Source organism: Lampetra planeri, chromosome 38 (assembly GCF_965212315.1).
Source record: "Lampetra planeri chromosome 38, kcLamPlan1.2.h2, whole genome shotgun sequence".
NCBI classification, from domain to species: Eukaryota; Metazoa; Chordata; class Hyperoartia; order Petromyzontiformes; family Petromyzontidae; genus Lampetra; species Lampetra planeri.
The window spans coordinates 1702876-1718764 of NC_136144.1; the positions used below are offsets into that span (position 1 = coordinate 1702876).

Here is a 15889-nt window from a genome sequence, read left to right on the forward strand (position 1 = left end):
TTCGTAATGAGTGTGTAGGTCCGTGTTGTGGGTTATTGGTGAGGTTGGGTCCATGGTGCGGATGTGAGTCCATGTGAGTTTGTGGTGAGGATGTGAGTCCGTGTTGTGAGTTCGTGGTGAGGATGTGAGTCCGTGTTGTGAGTTTGTGGTGAGGATGGGGGTTCGTGGTTAGAATGGTGAGTTCCTGGTTGGGGGATGTGGGAAAGTGGTGAGGACGTGAGTCCGTGATGTGACTCTCTACAACATCTACACCCCCCACCCACCCACAGCTTTCCACACAAAGACCTTGGGGACTGCTGCTTGAGAGAAGCCACTCTGAGTATCAACACCATGGAGGTACGCATGGGCCCCTACGCTCGACTTACGAACACCACCAGCACTCATCAACACCACCCACACTTACGAACACCACCCACACTTACGAACACCATCCTCACTTACGAACACCACCAGCACTTACTAACACTACCAGCACTTACTAACACTACCAGCACTTACGAACACCAATAGCACTTATGAACACCACCCATACTTTCGAACAACACCTTCACTTACGAACAACACCCTCACTTACGAACACCACCCACACTTACAAACACCACCCACACTACGAACGAGCTTCCATGAAATATATATTTGTTTAACATCGACTTACAACTCGCACTTGCGAACCGAACCGCGGAACGATCCTCCGCGAGATGTAGTGAGTGTTTGTGATGCCTGTACACTACTCTGTGGCACCACAATGGCAAGATATTAACAACCTCACTTGGTTTCCAGGAGGTCGTGGGTTCGACCCCAACCGTGATGTCTACTGTTTATTTGAAGTTTGTGTGTAGAGGAGCCTACTCCAATATTGTTTTTATGTGTGTATGTGCATGTAGACGAGCCAAGCTGGAGCAAGAAGGAGGGAGGCAGTCTCTGGCAACACGTGGAGCGCGTTGTCCGCAGCCGGCACCGGCCCTATCCGCAGTAAATCGCCTCGAGGTGAGGAACAGCAGTGAGCAAAAATGGCCACGGTGAATGGGGGCAAGTCACTACCGCCATTTTTCATGGAGGACTTCACGGTGGCCATGTTGCTTAGGGGACTTTATGGCAGTCCTGTTCCATGGGAGACTTCATTGTGGCCATTTTGCATGGGGGATGTCACGGCAGCTATGTTGCATGGGGTACATCACTACGGCCATGCTGCATGGGAGACGTCACTATGGCCATGTTACATGCGGGATTTCACGGCGGCCATGATGCATGGGGGTCTTTAGGGCGGCCATGTTTAATGAGGGATGTCATGATGGTCATGCTGCATTGGGGATATCACAGCGGCCATGTTGCATGGGGGTTGTAATGGTGGCCATGTTGCATGGGGGTTGTCATGGTGACCATGTTGCATGGGGGATGTCACGGCACCCATATTGCATGAGGGATGTCACTCTGGCCATGTTGCAAGGGGGACTTGATTGCGGCCATGTTGCATGGGGGAAGTCACTGCAGCCATGTTACATGGGGGACTTTATTACGGCCATGTTGAATGAGGGATGTTCTGATGTCCATGTTGCATGGGGGATGTCATGGAAGCCATATTGCATGGGGGTTGTCATGGTGGCCATGTTGCACGAGGGATGTCATGGCAGCCATGTTACATGGGTATACAGTATTTGGCTGCCGCTATATATTTCCACGTGATGAAGATCACAGCCACTTTAGTGGGGCCATACCTGCCAAAATAAAAATATATAGTTTAGTTTTAGTATGGGTCTCTATGGGTCGTTATGGTTCGATATGAGCATGGATCTCTGTGGGTTTATGGATCTCTGTGGGTCTCTATGGTTCGATACCAGTATGGGTTTCTGTGGGTCTGAGTGGAGTGATGAGTCTCCATGTGATGATGATTACGTCGATGACGATGTAGCTCTAGCGGGGGCCTTACTTGGCATGTAAACAAAACAGAAATAGTTAAAAGTCTAAGATGTCGTTGTTGTTGTCACGTGTGCAGCGATCCTGGATCTCTTTGAGCCTCAGCTAAGTCATCGCCAAAAGCTGGAGCTGGAGGCCATGAAACAAGTATGGTTCTTCACTGTGGACAAGGTCGGCAAACCCCGGGGCGGCAACAACAACGACAGCTACGACGACGATACCAACAACTACATCCCTGTGAGGCTCACAGAGACACCCATGGAGACTCAAAGAGACACCCACAGAGACCCACAAAGACACCCATAGAGACCCACTCCCATTGAGACCAACAGAGGCACCCAAAGAGACACCATTAAACACCCACAGAGGTTTTTTGCTGGGTTAGAAGGCATGAGTATAAATGTGTAATCGTTAAACCTGCCACCACCACCAGACACAGACAGTCAGTTAGGGTTTTGTGTTACGGGCTTCTGGGGGTCTCTGTGGGTGTCTAAGGATCTGTTTGGGTCTTTATTGGTCTGGGTGTCTCTGGGTCTCCGTGAAAGTGTTCAAATTATTTCGCACCGTATGTAGTAAACTTTGGCTAATCCACTCACGACGTCGGCCGTGGTGGCCAGGAGATGTTAACTCCTTCACCTGGAATACAGGAGGTCGTGGGTTCGATATCGACCCTGACGCCTGCTGTATATTTGGAGTTTGCGTCTCTATCTCTCTCCCCGTGGTTGCGTGGATTTTTCTCCGGGTCCTCCGTTTTTTCTCTTTCCACATTTAGAAACAGCGTCAACACACATTAAGAGCAATTGGCAGCTTCTGCTGTACATTTCCACACGGTGGTAATGATGAGGCCCCACTTCGTTGAGCAATGATTTGTGATGGCTAGGTCGCTCTTGAGAAACAAGTGCAGCTCAGTGGTGAGGCCTTTAACAGCGTAGCAATAGCCTGTAGCCTTTCTGGACATAAAACACATACTTGTGGTGAACATGCAGACAAAAACATGCTCTGATAATGTATGGCATTGCCTTTGAAACTGATTGGTCTACACCGGAGAGAGCATCCTTCTTTAGGGCCTAGTCTCACTACCAGCGTCTCACTACCCAGTGTCTCACTACCCAGTGTGTCACCACCCAGTGTCTCACTACTAGTGTCTCACAACCTGTGTCTCACTACCCAGTGTCTCACCACCAGTGTCTCACTACCCAGTGTCTCACTACCAGTGTCTCACTACCCAGTGTCTCACAACCTGTGTCTCACCACCAGTGTCTCACTACCAGTGTCTCACAACCTGTGTCTCGCCACCAGTTTGTCGCCACCAGTGTCTCACTACAAAGTGTTAGATGGATAAACGCAAAAAGGCGAACAACCCCTCCAAGTTTTAACGACATTCGGTATTCTTGGGTCTTTCGGTAAAGTCACGTAGATAGGTTCAAATAAAATAATAAAAATAACAGGAAGTTGACCGCTTGCATTGCGATCGAACGTCGTAGTTGTCTGTTTTTTATTTATTTTTCTTTGAGCCTATCACACGGGACTTTACCGAAAGATCCAAGAATACAAATTCCTGCAGTCACGAAAGCTTTAAGTCAAGCATTCGGCAGTTTAACCAAACATTTATACATTTCCGCGATCTAACACCCAAGCAAAAAGTAACCTCCGTAGCTGATAATGGCGGTCGTGGAAGCCCCGACTACTGCTGCAACCACCGACGCTCTGATTGCGACGACTCTGACTACCGGCCTCCGCCTCTTCCTCCGCCTCCTAGGTTCGCAAGGAACAGCTCCACTACCGCTATGAGGTGCAGAAGATGATCGGCAAGGGAGGCCAGGGCCTGGTGCTGCAGTGCCTCGACCACAAAACCAAAATGCTCGTGGCCGTCAAGATGCTGTCGCTGCCCTGGAGGTGAGTCAGAGGGCCTTCCGCGGTGGCCCGCGCTCTCGAAAAATAATCATCAAATGATTGTAGGCACCGCCGTGAAACTGCCACTAACTATGGACTCGCTGACAAAATACTAACTGCCGTAAAACTGCTGCTAACAATAAACTAACAAAATCTTACTGCCATAAAACTGCTGCTAACTATAAAGTAACAGAATACTAACTGCCATAAAACTTACTGCTAACTATGAATTAACTAAAAAGAAGCACTAACTGCCGTAAAACTGCTGCTAACTATGAACTCACTAAATAATAATGCGCCGTAAGACTACTGCTATGAACTAAAGTTAACTAACAAAATAATAACTGCTGTACAACTATTGCTAACTATGAACTAAAATACCCATATAGACCCACAGAGACCCGCAGAGTAACCCACAGAGACACCCACAGAGACACTCAGACCCTTAGAGACCCACAGAGACACCCACAGAGACACCCAGACCCTTAGAGACCCACAGAGACACCCAGACCCTTAGAGATCCAAGAGACACCCAGACTAATAGAGACCCTTAGAGACCCACAGAGACACCCAGACCATTAGAGAACCACAGAGGCCCACAGAAACACCCAGACCCATAGAGACCCACAGAGACTCGCAGAGTAACCCACAGAGACACCCAGACCCTTAGATACCTACAGAGACACCCACAGAGACACCCAGACACTTAGAGACCCACAGAGACACCCACAGAGACACCCAAATCCTTAGAGACCCTGAGAGACCCACAGAGACACCCATACCCTTAGGGACCCACAGAGGCCCACAGAAACACCCCGACCCACAGATATCTACAGAGTCACCCACAAAGACCCCCACAGAGACACCCACAGAGACCCCCACAGAGTCACCCACAGAGACACCCACAGAGACACCCATAGAGACCCCCACAGAGACACCCACAGAGACACCCATAGAGTCACCCACGGAGTCACCGTTGATTTCGTGGCCTTCCCCTTCCCGCTGCGCAGCTCCTCGACAGCGGCCCGCCAGAGGACGGAGCTGGAGGTGGCCAAGGAGCTGCAGGGCAAGGCCAGCGATGAGCGCTACGGAGTCATCCGGGTCCTGGACACGTTCCAATTCCGCGGACATAATTGCCTCGTCGTCGAGCTCTTGAAGTACGCGAACCTCCCACCCACCCACGTGCGTGTGCGTGTCCATTGCTCCGCTCGATAGTTGATTTATTTCGGAATAAATATGTATTTAATATTTGATCAAGCAACTAGATTTATCACATTTATTTATTGAGTTTCACATGCAAGGCTTTCGCGACCAATATCATCTATAATAAAGGTATTTTTGGGTTAGATCAAGTAAATATATAAATGTTGTGTCGTTAAACCCGCCACCACCCAACATAGCCAACTAGTAAGGGTTGTCATGCAAACAGAACTTGACAATTCGTTACTAGTACAGCACTATTGTGTAGTGTCGTGTAAAGTGTAGTAGTGAGTGTATAGTGTAGCAGAAAGTGTAGAGTATAGTAGTGTATAGTGTAGTAGAAAGTGTAGTGTATAGTAGTGTATAGTAGTGTATAGTGTAGTATATAGTAGTGTATAGTAGTGCATAGTGTAGTATAATGGTACAGCACAACGGTGTTTTGGAGAGCCAAGCCACAACATTTACAATCTCTGAGTATGATGTTTCGCCAGTAATTACAACTGGATTCATCAGGCGACAGCCACATTTTGTGGAGAATTCCACCTGTTTCGTTCCTTATATAGAGGCACAGATGTGGTGATCAGGCTTCTGTGCTCTTGCGCAAAGTGGGGGGAGGGATTAATTTTCTAATTTGTTCTCCAATAGCTTTTTTAAAAATACCATTCATAATAAACTTCTTTTTGCAGTTTATTTAATGAGTTTAAAGAAAGTTAACAATTCATCAAAAGATGTCTCGCCTCTTTAAATCAATTAATTTAATCGAATACGTAACTTATTTAATTACTATTTTGATAATTAATTCATGCAATAATTAATCTGACAATTTTACAATCGCAATTTGTTTGGCAACCGAGTCTCCAAAGCTCTGGGAAGTCGAGCAGCACGCGCCCACGTGGCCCTCGTGGGTCAAGCAGCTCAGCACAGCGAACCGCTGCGTTATCGACAATCGCAGAACACCGTGGCGACAAATCAGATGCAGGAAGTCCCCCAGGTTGCGGAAGACGCGACTCACGGAAATGCTCCCCATAAACTACACATTAATCTTTTTTCATGAGAATCTACATAGAAATAAATTGGAAATTTTGTGGATATGTGTGTCTGTTTGAAATGTTTAGCATACTTCCCAACATGCAACAAACTTGAAATTTGGCACGTGGGTAGCTTCCAGACTGTACACAATGGAAAACGTCTAAACATTTACTTTTGTGTTTTGGGGGGGCGCAAGAATGCATGCAATATATTGTACGGCAAGTGAGCGGTGACGTCACATCTGTGATGTCACCCGCATGCGGCAGCGTCACGCAGTGTGCCTGCTGACGTCACGCATCCCCAACCCACCGCGTAGGCCGTGTATACCGCACAAATGCGCGGCACGGCTGTCTCGATGTTCTAATATCAGCTCGCTCTTCAATACAAAGCAGAAGATACATCTGTTTTTGTGAAGCAGCAAAAACTCTCGAACGCTGAGCTCTGACGTCATGAAATTTGCACGGCTGACGCTGCCTGGGATTTCGAAGTGAAAGCGACGATTTTCAGCTCGCCACGTCATTCCCTTCCCGAGTTGTCTAAATCGACCTTCCGTAGAAGTGGGTCAAGGTTGAATTTCCTTCAGTGAAAAACATCCGATTTAGTGAAATTGATTTGTTTCAGATGTTTTCTTTCTTGCAAGCATGAATTTTTTTTCGGCTTTTCCAGTGAAATTTTTATATAAAAAAGGGAAATGTGTGGATATGTGTGTCTGTTCGAAATGTTTAGCATACTTCCCAACATGCTACAAACTTTAAATTTGGCATGTTGGTAGCTTCCGTACTGTACACAATGTAAAACGTATAAAAATAAACTTGTGTATTTTGGGGGGGGAATAATGGATATAATCTATTGCACGGCAGTGAGCGGTGACATCACATCTGTGATGGACTAAACTTTAATTTTAATTTCCGTGCGAAGAACGGGTACACCTGCTAGTAAAATCTATATTAATAAGCTATTTTATAAAATAATACGATATTAATAGGTGAATAATAATGAAGAAATTATAATTAACAATAATATGTCATCTTCTTGGTTCTTTCGGTAAAGTCACGTAGAAGGGATAATACAATAATAAAAATAAAACATAATAAAATGAAATAATATGTCAATCAAATGACGGAATAATACGAATATATTGCTAATTAAAATTATAATGCAATTTTGTATTAAGAAATATTGATAATAAAAGAATAATAAATAGAATACATTTATTATTAAATTGTGATATTATAGTAATACAATTATAGTAATGAAATAATAAAATGGAATAACATAATCATGATGAAATTATAATAAAATCATAATGAAGTTATTATCACAAAATATTCAGTTCCCTTGGCGCTAGTGCGGCGCGGCGAGGCCGCGGATTAATACCGCGGAGCGACGAGGCGTTTCATGACCCCCCCCCCCCCCCCAAAACTAACCAAGTGGCACAAGTCGGTTTGGGGTCCGGGTTGTGGGTCGCTGAGCGGACGTCATTGGAACGGGAAAGTGATTTTAACGTCGTCGTCGTTGTCGTGCCAGGAAGAGCCTCTACGATGTCATGAGCAAAGGGAGCATCGGGCGAATCTACGTAAGGCGGTTGAGGGAGCACACCAGGACCGTCCTCGACTTCCTGTTGTACGCCAAGGGGCGGGGCATCGTCCACGCAGACATCAAGCCGGTGAGCGGAGCGGGCGCGGTGGTCACGCCCTCTCATCGGGGCGCTCGGTTAGCTGGCGCGGAGGCAGGCTGGCCACGGTTGATCGCGGGGTTGATGCGCTGGCTCCGTCCATCGAAAGGGAGGTGGTGGTAGTGGTGGTGGGGTCACGGACCCTCCGGCGAAGACGATCCGGTACGAGGTGGACACTCGTACCGCAGAGGCAGGCCGGCCACCGTTGATCGCGGGGTCGATGCGCTGGCTCCGTCCATCAACTGTGACTCTGCCACCTCCTCCTTCCAGATGGAGGTAGCAGGTTGACGGTAGGCAGCTGTGGCTAGGAGATGTTAACTACCTCACCTGGTATACAGGGGGTCGTGGGTTCGATCCCGACCCTGACGCCTGCTGTATATTTGGAGTCTGCGTCTCTCTCGCTCCCCGTGGTGGTCACGTGGATTTTCCTCCAGGTCCTCCGGTTTTTCCCTCTACGTTCAGAATCAACATGACCACGCGTTTAGAGTATTTGACCGCTGCTGTAACCTTTCCACGTGATGATGATATCAGCCCACGTCGTTGAGCTATCGTTTGTGATGGCCAGGGAGCTTCCGACAAAACAGCTGCACAGTAGCTCAGAGTGGGGCCTTACACCTAGTAAAGTAAAACATAGCTTAGTTTTAGTCTGTGTCTCTATGTTTGTGTGGGTCTCTATGAGTATGGGTCTCTCGAAGTCTGTGTGGGTCTCTATGAGTATGGGTCTCTCGAAGTCTGTGTGGGTCTCTATGAGTATGGGTCTCTCGAAGTCTGTGTGGGTCTCTATGAGTATGGGTCTCTCGAAGTCTGTGTGGGTCTCTATGAGTATGGGTCTCTGTTGGTCTTTGTGGGTCTCTATGAGTATGGGTCTCTGAGTATGGGTCTCTATGTCTGTGTGGGTCTCTACGAGTATGGGTTTCTGTGGGTCTGTATGGGTCTCTCTGAATATGGGTCTCTATGAGTATGGGTCTCTATGAGTATGGGTCTCTATGGGCCTGTTGAAACATGTCTCTAGAGTGTTTGGCTGCTGCTATACATGTCCACGCAATTATGATGAGGATGCTGATGATGCTGATGATGCTGATGATGATGATGCTGATGATACTGATGATGATGCTTACGATAATATCAGCCCCTTGGTTGAGCTGCTGTCATTACGTGATGGCCGGGTCGTATCCGATAAAAGACCTACACAGCAGTTCAGCGGGGCCTTACACCCTGGTAGTAAAATACAACTTTTAATGGGTCTCAGGCATGTCGCCCGTGTCGCAAGTCGGGGGGGGGGGGGGGGGGCTGCCCGTGTGGGTGTCAATGCGTCACTTTGCGTGATCGACCCACTGCTGGTTGGACACTCTCGCCGTAACCTCAGAGTGTGAAATTCCTTCTCTGTCTCTCCCCTTTGTCCAGGACAACATTCTGCTCACTGCGACCGGCAAAGTGAGGGTCACCGACTTCGGGTGCAGCTTCTACCTGAAGCATAAAAGTGAGTGGCCTTGCGTGCATGCGTGGAGTGTTTTTTTGGGGGGGGGGGGGGTTAGATGGCGTCAATGTGTAATGCGAGCAAGGAAAGGGTGGGCGCTGCCTCCGCACCACTCACGCGGGCCGGAGTATTAGGGGAGGTGGAGCCTGGTCGTCGGGGTGAGTGGGGGCGGAGTCAGGGTCACGTGAGGAGGAGGAGGAGTAAGGGTCACGTGAGGAGGAGGATATAGGACGAGAACCAGAAGGGAATCGGGAGTCGAGAGAGAGTGAAGGTAGGAGAAGCCACGCGGGGTACTGGCGGAGGAGTGGCACGAATTGCCACGTGGTCGGAGTCACGGCACCGTCAGCCAGCGGTGTACGTGGAGCAGCGGAGTGGCTGCAGAGTGTGCGGAACTCACGGAGCAGCGGAGTGGCTGCAGAGTGTGCGGAGTCACACGGAGCAGCAGGGTGGCTGCAGAGTGTGCGGGGCATACGGGCAGCAGTGTGGCTGCAGAGAGAGCGGAGGACTCGAACGGCGTGCGGGGGGGCACGCGACGGAAGAGGTGCGGGTCCGTTCGGGGACATCGAAGGGTGCGAGACAAGAACCCAATAAAGGACAGACGGAGACCAACATCGCCTAAGAGTCCTTTATTACAAATGTAAACGCAGCCGGCCGGCGAGGTTCAGCGTCACGTAAACAGGACGCGCCAATTCACCACTTGCACAGCACTAACCGGTGTGCTGGAGACAATTCGAGCATTTATAGCCGAGCATCATCATCAGGCAGGCAGCCAGAGTGCGCGGTCCAACCCAATAACTCGCCTTTGCCGTGAAATATCGGTCGCAGAAGCCGACTACGCGTTTAGCCGACAAAAAAAAAATCTGTTCCCCCCACGTCGCTGTTGACGGAGGGACTACTTCATATTCATCGTCGTTGTTGTTGTTCCGGTGCAGCAGCCCAAAACGTGAGTGGGACGTTGCCCTACATGGCCCCGGAGCTGCTGCTGGGCTACGATGTCACCTGCGCTGTGGACATGTGGGGCCTGGGCTGTACCTTGGCCGAAATGGCCACCGGCAAGGTGCTCTTCGATTCACCGACCTACAAAGAACACCTGCCCTGCTGCATTGAGGTACGGGCTGTGGGTGGGTGGGTACGGTGGGTATAGTGGGTGGGTATGGTGGGTGGGCGGGCAGGTGTCTATGGGTCTCTGTGGGTCTGCACAGAGACCCATACTCATAGAGACCATATAGACCCACAGAGAACCATACTCATAGAGGCCCATACAGACCCACAGAAACCCATACTCATAGAGTTTGATTCTCTCTCACGGCCCCAAACACCAGAGAGGAATATCTGAACTGGTCCAGGGCCTCTCATAGGTCGACTAAGCCTCAAACGAGTACAGTAGAACCTCTGGTCACGACCATAATTCGTTCCATAACTTTGGTCGCAACCCGATTTGGTCGTGACTCGAACCTAATTTCCCCATTGGATTGTATGTAAATACGATTAATCCGTTCCAGACTCCTACGAACTGTATATAAATATTGTTTTTTAAAGATTTTTAAGCACAAAAATAGTTAATTATGCCATATAATTAACAGTGTAATAGTAAATTAAATGTAAAAACATTGAATAACACTGAGAAACCCTTGAACAACAGAGAAAACTAACATTTCCACGTCAAGGTTTAGAATCGTTCAACAAGATTATTGTTTCGTCTGCTATATCAATCGGTCGATTCTGAGAGAGAGAATATTCGCATGAGAAATTCATGTTTCTATTGAAAGTAAATTAACAGTAATATTTGGGTACAGTATTGTTTTTGGAAGCATTCACCGTAATATCGTATGAACGTTTACTTCACCGCATCATCGTATGAATGATGCGAGAAGAGATTAATGGGTTCTTATGTTAGCGATTTACGTACTCAGCGCTTTCACTCTCTAAATTACGGCTTGAATGAAATTTTGCACAAAATTAATATCTTACTAGGAATTTTATATAACAAAAGTTATATACATAACTGTTACGCTTTGTGTAATTCAACACAAAAAATGGCGTGGAAGGGGAAATCAGCCGCGGACGTGTTTGATCGCCACCCGAGTATGTGTTCGTTACCTGATTAAAATTTTTTGTTAATTTTTTGGTCGGAACTCGATTTAGTCGTGGTCAGAAGCGTTTGTGACCAGAGGTTCTACTGTACCTGGTGTAGCAGTGTGTAGTAAACATTTCCACTGGGGGAGACAAAGGTGGCCGGGCGTGGCGCTGGGCACCCACCCACTCGTGTGGCGTTCCAGCCTTCATAGGTGCTGCTCGCTGCTAACAGCACTTGCCCCAGCAATGAGATGAGGCTAATAAGGAGAGAGGGGGATTGTTGTCTTTATACACAATGCGTCCTTCATAGGTGCTGCTCGCGATTAAACAGCACTTGCCCCAGCAATGAGATGAGGATAATACGGGGAAGCGGGGATTGTTGTCTTTGTACACAGTGCCGGCCTCCACAGGCGCTGCCTCCGCCACGGCTCACCGCTGACAGACAGCATTTTGCCCCAATGGGCCCGCTGAGGCTACACCGGCTGTAACCCCCCCCTCCTCCTTTTGTCTTGGTCCAAAACCATGCGCAGATCCTGGGCATGCCCCCGAAAAAGATGGTGGACGACGCCCCAAACAGGACACTTTTCTTTGGTGAGTCGAGGGGCTCGGGCAGGCTGGCGCAAGCGACGTAACCCATTCCGTTTTGTTAGGTGGGGGTGGCAATGAGGCTCTTATAGGGTTATTTTGTGGGGGGGGGGGGGGGGCCTGGGGGGGGCTCTGATTATCTCGGGGGTGGGGGGTGGGGTGGTGTTTTGGGCTCTCAGTAGCAGTCGTTAGGAAGCATAGGTGGGTGGGTGAGTGAGCGGGTGGGTGGGTAGGTGAGTGGGTGGGTGAGTGGGTGGGTGAGTGAGTAGGTGGGTGAGTGAGTGGTTGGGAAGGTGAGTAAGTAGGTGAGTGAGTGGGTGAGTGGGTGGGTGAGTGGGTGGGTGGGTGAGTGAGTGGGTAGGTGGGTAAATGCGTATGTGGGTGAGTGGGTTGGTGTGAGGGTAGGTGGGTAAGTGGGCAGGTGAGTGGTTGGGTGGGTGTGTAGGGTGGTTAGGTAGGTTGGTTGGTAGTATGTAGGTGGTTTGGTGAGTGGGTGGATGGGTAGATGGGTGGGTGAGTGGGTATGTAGGTGAATAGGTAGGTGGGTAGGTAAGTCGATGAGCAGGTATGTGGGCGACGTGGTGGTTGGTGACTCTGCGTGCGTCTCTCTGCAGACTCTGAGGGCCTCCCCAACAACCTGTCCAAGCAGCGGCTACCAGGAAGCCTCCCCCTGCACCGCGCGCTGCATGGCCACCACCCTCAGCTGGTGGACTTCGTCAGCCGCTGCCTGCAGTACGAACCACACTCACCTCTCGCTCACCCCCACTTATCCCCACTTATCCCCACACCACTCACCCCCACTCACTCATCCCACTCACCACCCCATACCTGTCAACACCTTATCAGTGCCCTAACTTACTACAGACCCAACTCAGACATTGTCACTCCGTGCCCCTTATAAATCTCAACGATCATCCCGCAAAGTCCCATCACAAGGGACAAACACAAACAAATCGACACAAATTATTATTTTTACCCAGAATGGAAACGGCTGCACTCCGTACGGACCTGAAAACTCAATTTCCCTGTACAAAAATACAGAATAAACTGTACAGGTTGACAGCTCTGCCACTCACTCACTACCCACCACCACTCCCTCCCTCCCACCATCTCCATCCACCCCCTCTCCCCACTCTTCCCCCACCTCCCACCCTGTTAAATCATCTTACCATGCCCCTCTCACCACGTGTGCGTCCCCCACCCCTCCCCTCCCTCCCCGTGTGTCTCCCAACAGATGGGATCCGAATCTCCGGATGACGCCTGAGCAGGCGCTGGCTCACAGCTGGCTCCAAACCACCACCACCACCACCCGCGCCACCACAAGCAGGGCCACCCCCACCACCAGCAGGGCCACCCCCACCACCAGCAGGGCCACCCCCATCGCCAGCGAGGCCACCACCATCCGGGCCACCACCACCATCCAGGCCACCACCACCACCATCTTGGCCATCACCACCACCCGGGCCACCACCACCACCAGCGAGGCCACCCCCACCACCGCCACCACCACTCCCATCATTATCTACATTTGGCCCATCAACTGGGCCACCATCAATATCCGGGCCACCACCACCAGCTGGGTCGACACCATCATCTGGGCCACCACCACCATCAGCGGCGGCACCATTCCTGTGCAAGGCTCTGCAGCTGCTGAGCCACGGTGAGCTTCTCTCTATGTACCTCGCCTGGTACGCAGGAGGTCGTGGGCTCGATCCTGATGAGATGTTAACTACCTCGCCTGGTATGCAGGAGGTCGCGGGTTCGATCCTGATGAGATGTTAACTTCCTCGCCTGGTACGCAGGAGGTCGTGGTTTCGATCCCGACCCTGATGAAATGTTAACTACCTCGCCTGGTACGCAGGGGGACGTGGGTTCGATCCCGACCCTGATGAGATGTTAACTACCTCGCCTGGTACGCAGGAGGTTGTGGGTTCGATCCTGATGAGATGTTAACCACCTCGCCTGGTACACAGGAGGTAGTGGGTTCGATCCTGATGAGAAGTTAACTACCTCGCCAGGTACACAGGAGGTCGTGGGCTCGATCCCGACCCTGACGATGTCTGCTGCTGTATATTTGCAGTTTGCGTTTCTGTCCCCGTGGTGGTCACCGTGTGGATTCTTCTCAGGGTCCTGCAGGTTTTCCCCTCCATGTTTAGAATCGGCGTCACGCACTTCGAGTTATTGACTGCCGCTATGAATGTCCATGCGATGAAGATGATTATCAGCCCACTTGATTCGGCTATCAGCTGAGATGACCAAGTGGCTTCTGGTCTATGTGGGTCTATGGGTCTCTGTGGGTCTATGGGTCTCTGTGGGTCTATGGGTCTCTGTGGGTCTGATGATGACGATGATGATGACGACGATGATGATGACGATGATGATGACGATGATGACGACGATGATGACGACGATAACGACAATGATGACCATGATAATGACGATGATGATGACGATGGCGATGACGACGACGATGACGATGTTGATGATGATGCGCTGCTGTGGTGCTGCTGCCTCTCTCTCCACAGAGCGGAGCCGGAGGAGAAGCTCCCATCGCTATCGTCGTCATTGCCATCGTCGTCATCGTCGGTCACCCAGACCTTTGGAGAGAGGACGGAGGTCGTGGAGGTGGTGGAGACGCAGGAGGAGGATGACGACAACGAGGAGGAGGATAAAGAGGAGAAGGAGGAAGAGGAGGAGGAGGGGGAGAGGGAGCGAGGGGTCCTGGCGCGTGTGGGCAGGGCGCTCCGCTCACTCCGCTCGCTGTTCAGCCGCCTGCTGCTCTGTGGTGGGCGGCCCACGGCAGAGTAGCGGAGTGGACCCACACTCACCACCCACACTCACCACCCACACTCACCACACTCCCCACCCACACTCACCACCCACACTCACCACCCACACTCACCAACTACACTCACCACCCACACTCACCACCCACACACACCATCCACACTCACCACACTCACCACCCACACTCACCACCCACACTCACCACTCACACTCACCACACTCACCACCCACACTCACCACCCACACTCACCACCCACACTCACCACCCACACCCACCACCCACACTCACCACACCTCACTCACCACCCACACTCACCACCCACACTCACCACACCACACTCACCACACTCACCACCCACACTCACCACCCACACACACCATCCACACTCATCACACTCACCACCCACACTCACCACTCACACTCACCACACTCACCACCCACACTCACCACCCACACTCACCACCCACACCACCGACACTCACCACCCACACCCACCACCCACACTCACCACACCTCACTCACCACCCACACTCACCACCCACACTCACCACACCACACTCACCACACTCATCACCCACACTCACCACCCACACTCACCACCCACACTCACCACACCTCACTCACCACTCACACTCACCACACTCACTCACCAGCCACACTCACCACACCACACTCATCACCCACACTCACCACCCACACTCACCACACTCACTCACCACCTACCCTCTGTTGTATATGTTGGGTATGAAAATTTTGATGTGTTGTATGCGTGCGTGGGTGAAATTATTATGTTGTATATGTGGGTTATGAATATTCAGTGAAAATAATAATAATCAAATGAAATTTGGCCAAATGTGTAATCATCCGGAAATGTATTAATTATGTAATTATGCACATTTAATTATGCCAATTCGAGAGGTAATTGTAGTAATTATGCGAGTGGGAGTAATTATGATAATGCCAGTCGTTATGATAACCAGACCCCGCCTCGGTGACGAGGGTGGGTTATCGATCGGAATAAGGCAATTAATTTTATGCAGTTATGCAGGTGTGGTGTAAGTATGCAAGATTAACTTAGATTAACTCGGCATCGTTGTCTAGGTTCGTCTCATTCTCGCTTATCTTTAGGTCCCCGGTTCGCCCCGTTATCGCTTTAACATTTACTGAGTATGTGTTAGTGTGTTTATTAAGGTCACCAAGTTCAGATCTCAACGCAGAAGCAGATCTTATGCATAGACTTCAGGAAAGAATC

At 50.2% G+C, this 15889-nt stretch overlaps 1 protein-coding gene across 1 annotated transcript; it reads left to right on the plus strand.

The window, feature by feature from the left end:
• The first annotated feature begins 330 nt into the window (after positions 1-330).
• Positions 331-13113, plus strand: LOC144731150 (dual specificity tyrosine-phosphorylation-regulated kinase 4-like). Its single transcript, XM_078612115.1, has 11 exons — positions 331-336; positions 885-987; positions 1994-2151; positions 3674-3810; positions 4818-4964; positions 7564-7702; positions 9116-9191; positions 10121-10296; positions 11795-11855; positions 12464-12564; positions 13084-13113. The coding sequence occupies exons 1-11, from the start codon at positions 331-333 to the stop codon at positions 13111-13113; spliced, it is 1134 nt and encodes a 377-aa protein (XP_078468241.1).
• Positions 13114-15889: the final 2776 nt, after the last annotated feature.